Source organism: Rhinopithecus bieti, unplaced genomic scaffold, assembly GCF_001698545.2.
Source record: "Rhinopithecus bieti isolate Rb0 unplaced genomic scaffold, ASM169854v2 scaffold_11839, whole genome shotgun sequence".
Classification (NCBI taxonomy): domain Eukaryota; kingdom Metazoa; phylum Chordata; class Mammalia; order Primates; family Cercopithecidae; genus Rhinopithecus; species Rhinopithecus bieti.
In genome coordinates, this window is record NW_016806877.1 from 407,918 (window position 1) to 416,811 (window position 8,894).

Sequence of the window (8,894 nt, forward strand, 5' to 3'; positions counted from 1 at the left end):
TTTTTTTTGAGATAGAGTCTCACTCTGTCACCTAGGCTGGAGTGCAGTGGCACAATCTCAGCTCACTGCAACTTCCGCCTCCTGGGTTCAAACAATTCTCGTGCCTGAGCCTCCCGAGTAGCTGGGATTACAGGTGTGTGCCACCATGCTTGGCTAATTTTTTGTATTATTAGTAGAGAGGGTGTTTCACCATGTTGGCCAGGCTGGTCTCGAACTCCTGACCTCAAGTGATTTGCCTGCCTCGGCTTCCCAAAGACTGCACACTTTTATAGATGAATTGCTTTAGTGAATTTTTGTAGATTGCACACACCCATGTAACTGACACCCAAATCAGTAAACATTATTGACATCCAAGAAGCTCCTTCTTGCGTCCCAACACACTACTGATTTCTAGTAGCATTAATTAGTCTTTTTGCTTTTGTATTCTATATAAAAGCAATCATTCTGCTGGGCACTCTTTTGAAACTGGCTTTTTTTGGTAACATTATGTTACATGACATTCAGCCATATTGTTGTGAATAGTCAACATTTTTCATGTAAGTTTATAGAGGAGGGGAAAGCACTTCATCAAGAAGTGTGATTGCATTGCTGGTGCACTTCACGTAAGCTAATATTATTTACATTTATTTAATCGATGCTGCTGCTACCCTCGGTGCTCTGTTTACAGGTGTTCCTGCAAGAACAAGAATTGTATGTGTGTGTTTAATCATGAAGTTGTTTACACTTCAACTTACTTCATTTTGTTTCCGTTCTGTTACAGGTATAAAAACCAGGTGCCAATAAATGTCCATGCAAACCCTGGAAAGTACATTATTGAGAGTCGATACGGAATGCACACTCTGGAGATTAATGCGTAAGAGAACATCAGTGTCCATGTGGTTTTTTTTTTTTTTTTTTTTGAGATGGAGTCTCGCTCTGTCACCCAGGCTGGAGTGCTGTCCATGTGTTGCTGAACATTGCTCAGGGAGGCGTCTCACCCCTGCAGTTAACAGCCCACTCTCCCCACTTCATCCCAATGCTGTGTGATCACAATGAGGGACATTCATATATGGTGCTTCTCTGGGTGCACACCTGAAAGTGATATTTATGACTGATTCTTACCATGCTCACACTACCTCCCAAAGTGATTTTATATTTGGATTTGTCAAAGATGATGAGAAAAAAACCAATTTGCATATTTTAATTTATCTTTTTATATACTTGGGAATTTAGATGTAAGAAAAATATGTTGCATAAAGAGGCTTTTATATTCAGTAATCATTTCGGAGTCCCAAATCAATATCATCATCACATTCTCTTGTTTTTAATAACTAAAGGCCATGGAGATCCAGGTAGGTGGCATTGAATGTGGGCTAAACTTGGAGATAATGTTCTTTCCTTCAGCTTGCCAGGAACCACGGGAAAGTATGTACTCTGTCAATCTGTGTATTTGAAGCAGGCTAGACATTGAGATGTTTGAGCTTAAAGTAAAATCCAAAGCAAAATTTGAAAATGAAACCTACATCAAAATTCCTAAGTTCCCAAATGTTTATTATGTCTCCCAAGATGATTTTGAAATTCAAACCTAATTAGGTCAATGAAAAAGCTAAACAAGCTCCCACCATTTTCAGTTTAGATAAAACCATGGTGTGCATAAATGTCAAGGTGAAATTTATATTATTCATTCTCAAGAGACGTATAGCCTTCTCCTCAGATCAGAGGAGTTGGCCAAGTGATGCTAGGACCCTGTGATGTTTGCCAAGCACTGACTCTGACCCAAGGTCAGGTCATTTCTGCCAGTGGGTGGTTCTGCTGAAGCAGCAGTGAGCTATGTGGTTACTTTCAAAATTAAGTAGTTACGAGAAGGGCAACTGTATTTGCCTTCATGGGGTTCTATTGATGTCTGTAAAATTTCAGCAAGAAAAAAAGTTTACACAAATGAAACTAAATCCTGAGAAACAATGAAGAACATGAGAAACTGGCAATGATAAGACATAAAACAAACTGCTTTGAAACCTTACCCTCTTCATCTCTCTCCATGAGACCATTCTTCTCCCTAATGGTCCGTTTTTATAAGAATTCCAATTTCTGTATTATAACTTAGAAGAACATCCAAATGGTGCTTCTTGTGTTGTGCTGTGAGTTGAAACTCCAAGTGTGACCTGAACCTTAGTGGAAATGAAGTGTAAATAACTTAGATGAGCTTTGAAGCTAGAACACATAGACCAACCTGGCTCAGGGAGGTTGTGGGAATCTACACGGAGGGACTGCTTCTTTCTTTTCCCTATTGCCTGGTTGCCCCCAGACTGAAACCCACCACAAGGGCAGGACAGCAGGAAAGTCACACCCTCCAGTGTGCCTCCGGGTAGTTACTTGCTACAAAGGTTACATGCCTGCACATTTTCTCCTCCCAATGCAACTTTAGATAAGTAAGTAGATCACAATGCTGTTTACTCTGTAATTTATGTGCCTAGCACTTGGTTGACTTTTTTTTGTTTGACATTTTAAATGAACCCAGGCTAGGGTCACAGTGAACTAACTATAGGTGTTCTCTCCCCAGTCTATGCTGCTGGCATGAAACCACAGTAGATCACTTGGACTAGGTAATATCCCACAGGTAGCTAGATCAGAGACAGTAGCAGTACCAGGAGAACCAAAGAGCCGTGTGTTAGCCACTGATTTGCAGGGGGCTGTGATAGCAAAGAGTTCCCTGATAGAACTGCTAGTAATTACAAGGATTGTCACTATGATGGATGTTCATTTCCATCTGTTCTTTCAGATGTGATTTTGAAGATACAGCTCAGTACCGGGCTTCGGCGATGAATGTTAAAGGAGAGCTTTCGGCATATGCTTCAGTTGTGGTAAAGAGTAGGTTTACTAGATTTGTTTTCTTCAAAGTGTGTGTGTGTGTGTTTTAAATTTCTTCCCATTGTTTTAAAATAAATCTATCACAAAGCAGTTCACATCCATTTCTGTTTTCTTTTCTAGGGTATAAGGGAGAGTTTGATGAGACTCGCTTCCATGCCGGGGCTTCCACCATGCCCCTTAGCTGTAAGTTTAAAAACATATTTACTAAGTGTCACCTCTATGTAAAATATGGCATAATAAGCTAGTCCATAATGCTGAAATAAATGCATACTATATATAACGTAGTATATGCTAGGTTGGATGTAGTAGGTACCTGCGGTTATTTTATTTACTTTTTTTTAAAGATTTTTTGGTTACTGTTCTCTTTCTGAATCGAATTGCTTTGTGCTGGTTTTATGAAAGCCTAGATATGATGGGCTAAAAATGGCAAATGCTTTTACGTCTTTCTGGGTTAAACTGAGAAACCTGGGCAAAATGACTTAACCAAACACACACACACACACACACACACACACACGAGTCTGGACTATATCAAAGCACTCTTTCTCACCCTTAAACGTCCAGATGGGCATCACTTCCTTGAGAAAGCAGGTCTGACCCCCACTGCCACCCCTACACCCTGCCCAATCAGGGTTAGGTGTCCTGGGTGAGGCCACGGCACCTCATCAGACCATCAGTGAGGCTGGACCCTGTTACCCGTTGTGTGTCAGTCTCCCTCACTGTTCCATGAGCCACTTGAAGGCAAGGTTGGGCCTGCCACAGAGTGGGTATTCAATAATGAATAAATAAATAAATGCATTAAGTTATAAAGTACAATCTAAAATGAAGTCTAAATGTGATTACATAAAAACCTATTAAAAATATTCTGATCAGTGGTAATCTGCAAATTTGTGAATGTCAGTCATTTCATTTACATCAGAACTTCTATTTATGAGAAGCAATAAAAGCAAAATATATGGTTGTTGAAAGAATTATATACTTACAGTAGTCAGACTGAAAAAGGTAGTCAAGCCCTAACTTGGTTTTCAAACATGAAGAAATTAGTGGTAGTTTTGAAAATGGCTGAGATCAGTTTTTCACCTGCCTGGCTAGCTTGAGGTCTGTGGCTGACCTACTCCACCGATTTCATGCAATGGCTTCTCATTTAATGTCCCAAGTTGTGATCATTTGTATCAGCCCCATAGGTGAGAAGGGATGACTGGTAGAGCAACGGAGAAGCACATCCCAAATCATGTTCTTCTCCTATCTCTTGATTTATGCTGAGATAGAATAGTTGGGGCCAGGCGCGGTGTCTCATGCCTGTAATCTCAGCACTTTGCGAGGCCGAGGCGGGTAGATCACCTGAGGTCAGGAGTTCCAGACCAGCCTGGTACAATATCGTGAAATCCTGTCTCTACTAAAAATACAAAAATTGGCCAGGCATGGTGGTGCGCACCTGTAATCTCAGCTACTCAGGAGGCTGAGACAGGAGAATCTCTTGAACTGGGGAGGCAGAGGTTACAGTGAGCTGAGATCCCATCACTGCACTCCATCCTAGGTAACAGAGTGAGACTCTGTCCCCCCCCCGCCCCCCCCCAAAAAAAAGGATAGTTGGAAATTCTGAACCTATGACTTGTCTCCCAGTGTCCCCAGGAGTGGCCTATTGGTCACTTCACAATCCTCTGAATGTAGCTTGCCCATTTCCACAGCCATATCGTGACCCATGTTTCTCCTTTTCCCCTCTTCTCTGTCAACGCAGGGACTGAAAGTTCAACTCACTCTCACTTCTCTTATTGCTCAGTCTTACAGAGCCTCCTCTCTGATGACCCCTGAACTGAATGCAGTTGTTTCTAACAGAAAACAGAGGGCTCATATTCACGTATTTGGTTACTATTTACTGAACACCTGTTATGTGCTAGGTAGGGGTTTAGTTGCTTGGAATGTTGGTAGATGTCACAGACAAAGCTCTCTGCTCTTTTTTCTAATACTTAACATTTATTGATCAGTTCTGCCAGACAATGTACTAAGACATTTTTGTACACATTGATTCATTTAACGTTTCCTGAAAGCTTATGAAGTAGTCGCGTTTCCCTCTGTGCTATGCCGATGAAGAAACAGTTTAGAGAAGGCCACACAGAGTGGTAGAATCGGGATGTGTAACTTGGTCTTTTTAATTCTAAACCATTATTTCAAACAAGGAGTCACCAAACATTTTCTGTAAAGGACTAGACTGTAAATATTGTAGGTTTTGTGGGCCATTTGGTCTCTGTCACAACCACTCAACTCTGCCTCTGTAACACAAAAGCAGCCGTAAGAGTAGGAGAATGAATGAGCGTGACTGTGTTCCAATAAAACCTTCTTTATGAACTTTGAGATTTAAACTTCCTATGACTTTTCACATCACAAAATATTGTGCTTCTTTTTATTATTTTCAACCACTAAAACATGCAAAAACCATTCTTAATGGTTTAAACAAGAGGCATTTCTAGATTTGCCCCACAGACTTGCCAATCCCTGCCCTGAACCATGTTTCCCAGGATAGTGAGTACATGTGATAAAAGATTGAGGACATGACAACAGAATGATGTGTTGTCTTCTGGTTGTTAAACTGGGGTGCCTTCTACTGAAATCCAAAGTTACCGCAGAGAGTCCAGTCCAGTCTCCAATACAGAAGAGAACCTAGAAGTTAGGTCCATTTCTAGGAGACCTACTTGCCTTTCCAGCTGGGTCTGGAATGTCTGACGGTAGCCCTCACCTCTACCCCCTAAGGCAGCTCTGGAACCAGCCCAGCCTCCCAGCACTGTGCAAGATCTGTCAAGTTGTTTCTCTCTCTGGTCTCAATGAACATCAACACATTAAAGTGAGGCAGATGGGAGATGTGCTTCCAAAGAGAAGTTATTTCGCTGTTGATTAGAGTTACCTGGGAACACACAAAATCAAGACAGTGCGATGTATTGGCCAAGAGCACAGAAACGGCCAGCTGGTGCAAATCTGGCTCTGCAGGGGAATGTGGTCAGTTATTTTGCCTTCCTATGCATCAGTTTCTTCTTCTATAAAATGCAGATATTAGTGGTACTTACCTAATAGCATTATTATGGGGTTTGTGTTAATAGGTATTAAATGCTTGGACCAATACTTGGTCAAAGTTGAATTCAGTAAATGTTAGCTTGCATTTTCAAGTGCAATGAAAGAAGTCTTAGGAGGGACAAAATATATGAGAAAGGGCCTAAGTTTTGGGGTCAAGAAGTTATGGGTGTGAATTTCAATTTCACACACACTACCTGTGAAATTCTGGCATTAGGTGTGTGTTACTTTTGTGAACTTCCATATCCCCACCTGAAAGAGAGGAAGACAATAATATATATGGCATAGAGTTGTTGCAAGGAATTGATGATATGTCAAATGTGAAAGTGTCTGGCATGTAATAATCCATCAACAAATAGTCATTTCTTTCCCAAGTTCTTTCTTTGGTGAAAAGAGGAAATAAAACCTGGGAGAGTTGATTATGCAGGCTGCATTTACTCAATCTATAAATAAGATATTTCTGAGAACAATATTTTTAAAAGTTAGAATATTTTAAACTTTTCCATTTTCTCCCGTGGACATTTCTTACAATATTTATTACTCAGATCATTAAAGAAAATGAAGCAACTTATTTTAAAACTCCATTAAAATTATTTAATTAAAATTATTGTTATTTTATGGATACAGAGTAGTTGTATATATTGATGGGGTACATGTGATATTTTGATACAAGCATACAATGTGTAATGATCAAATCACCATAATTGGAGCATCCATCATCTCAAACATGTCTTATTTCTTTGTATTATGGACGTTCCAATTCCACTCTTTCTGTTGTTTGAAAATATGCAATAAATTAACTGTAGTTGCACTATTGTGCTACCACACACTAGATCTCATTCCTTGCATCTAATTGTATTTTTGTACCCATTAACTAACCCGTCTTTATTCCCCCTTGCACTAAGCTTCCCAGCCTCTGGTAACCATCATTCTACTCTCTATCTCCATGAGTTCAATTCTTTTTAGCTCTCACATGTGAGTGAGAACACATGATATCGGTTCTTCTGTGCCTGGCTTACTTCCCTTAACATAATGTCCTCTAGATCCATCCATGTTGTTGCAAATGACAGATTTCAATTTTTTTTTTTTTTTTGCTGAATAACATTCCATTGAATATAAGTACCACGTTTTCTTCATTCATTCTGCCATGGATGAACACTTAGGTTAATTTCACGTCCTGGCCTATTGTGAAAAGGGCTGCAATAAACATCGGCGTGCAGATGTCTCTGCTATATACTGATTTCTTTTCTTTAAGGTATAAACCCAGCAATGGGATTGCTGGATTCTACGGTAATTTTTTTAGTTTTCTGAGGAACCTCCATACTGTTCTCCATAGTGGTTGTAGTAATTCACATTCCCAGCAACAGCTCAAGAGGGTTTCCTTTTCTCCACATCTTCGTCAGCGTTATTGCCTATCTTTTGGATACATTTCAATTGGGGTGAGATGATCTCTCATTGCACTTTTGATTTGCATTTCTCTGATGATTAGTGATGTTGAGCCTTTTTCCATATACCAGTTGGCCATTTGTGTGTCTTCTTTTTAGAAATGTCCATTCAGATCTTTTGCTCATTTTAAATTGGATTACTTGAATTTTTTGCTATTGAGTACTTTGAGCTTCTTGTATATTCTGGTTATTAATCCCTTGTCAGATGAAAACTCCATTTTATGAATAATGGATATGGCTATTTTGTCCCAAGAGTACGAGCAGTAGAGTTTAAATTAACTCAACATCTAAAATTACAAAGTGCATATGTTGCAGCTAAAGATTTAAGTCTAGGTTAAAAGTGGTATTAATTTGCATTTAAGACATTAAACCTGACCCTTTAAATTCTATTCATTATGATAATAAAAATAAGCGTTTAGCTTTTATAACCAATGAAGCAAGAATTTCCATACAAATGATATATGCATATGTTCTAAATACTTCTTATATAGAGTTTCATTTTGACCCAGATAAATCATTTGCTCATTTGTTCATTTTTTTTTTTTTTTTTTTTTTCGCTGTGACTGCTTTCTGCCTGTGCTTATTAAACTGCTTGTGTCTCTTTGATGAAGAAAAAAATTACGGATATTTGTTATTTTTGTACCCAGTTGCTGTGACCCCATATGGTTATGCATCCAAATTTGAGATCCACTTTGATGACAAATTTGATGTGTCTTTTGGGAGAGAGGGAGAGACAATGAGTCTGGGCTGTCGCGTAGTCATCACTCCTGAAATTAAACATTTCCAGCCAGAGATCCAGTGGTACAGAAATGGTGAGTCTTTACAATGAATGCTCACTTAGGTTCTTATTCGAAGAAGGTTGTAGACCAGATTGCAGATCTGTTTATCAGAGCTGACGGAATCTGGAAGTTAGAAGGGACTACCTTTAACACGATTAAAAGGTTTTTACATATATAGCAAAGTAGCAACACTTTCCTATTTATGGAGATGATATTTTCCTTTTAACAGGTAAAATGTGGAAAGAATCATAAAGAATGTATATTATACTGGGCATGGTGGCTCATGCCTGTAATCCCAGCACTTTGGGAGGCTGAGGCGGGTGGATCACCTGAGGTCAGACGTTTGACACCAGCCTGGCCAACATGATGAAACCCCATCTCTACTATACAAAAATTAGCCAGGCGTGGTGGTACCCACCTGTAATCCCAGTTACTCAGGAGGCTGAGGCAGGAGAATCACTTGAACCCGGGAGGCAGAGGTTGCAATGAGTGGAGATGGTGCCGTTGTACCTGGGCGACAGAGCGACTGTCTCAAAAAAAAAAAAAAGGTATATTCATTTTGTAAGTTAATCCATTTGGTAAAATACCCATCGTCATAGACTTATTTATACCACAAAAATGGTACGTAACTTTAAAAAACATAACCTTATGAAATAATAAAATCCTGACATTATTATTAATTAACCAGAAGAGTACATTCAGAAAAATTTCAGACTCTGGCACTTTTTTTTTTTTTTTTTTTTTTTTTTTTTTTTTTTTT

At 39.3% G+C, this 8,894-nt stretch overlaps 1 protein-coding gene across 1 annotated transcript in view; it reads left to right on the plus strand.

Annotated features, from left to right (window-relative positions):
• MYOM1 (myomesin 1) overlaps positions 1–8,894 on the plus strand; it is a 155,800-nt gene that overhangs the window by 45,477 nt on the left and 101,429 nt on the right. The window contains exons 6-9 of the mRNA XM_017878326.1: positions 761–853; positions 2,759–2,847; positions 2,968–3,030; positions 8,003–8,167. Of these exons, the coding sequence (XP_017733815.1) occupies positions 761–853; positions 2,759–2,847; positions 2,968–3,030; positions 8,003–8,167 (410 nt within the window). The remainder of the gene's footprint in view (positions 1–760; positions 854–2,758; positions 2,848–2,967; positions 3,031–8,002; positions 8,168–8,894) is intronic.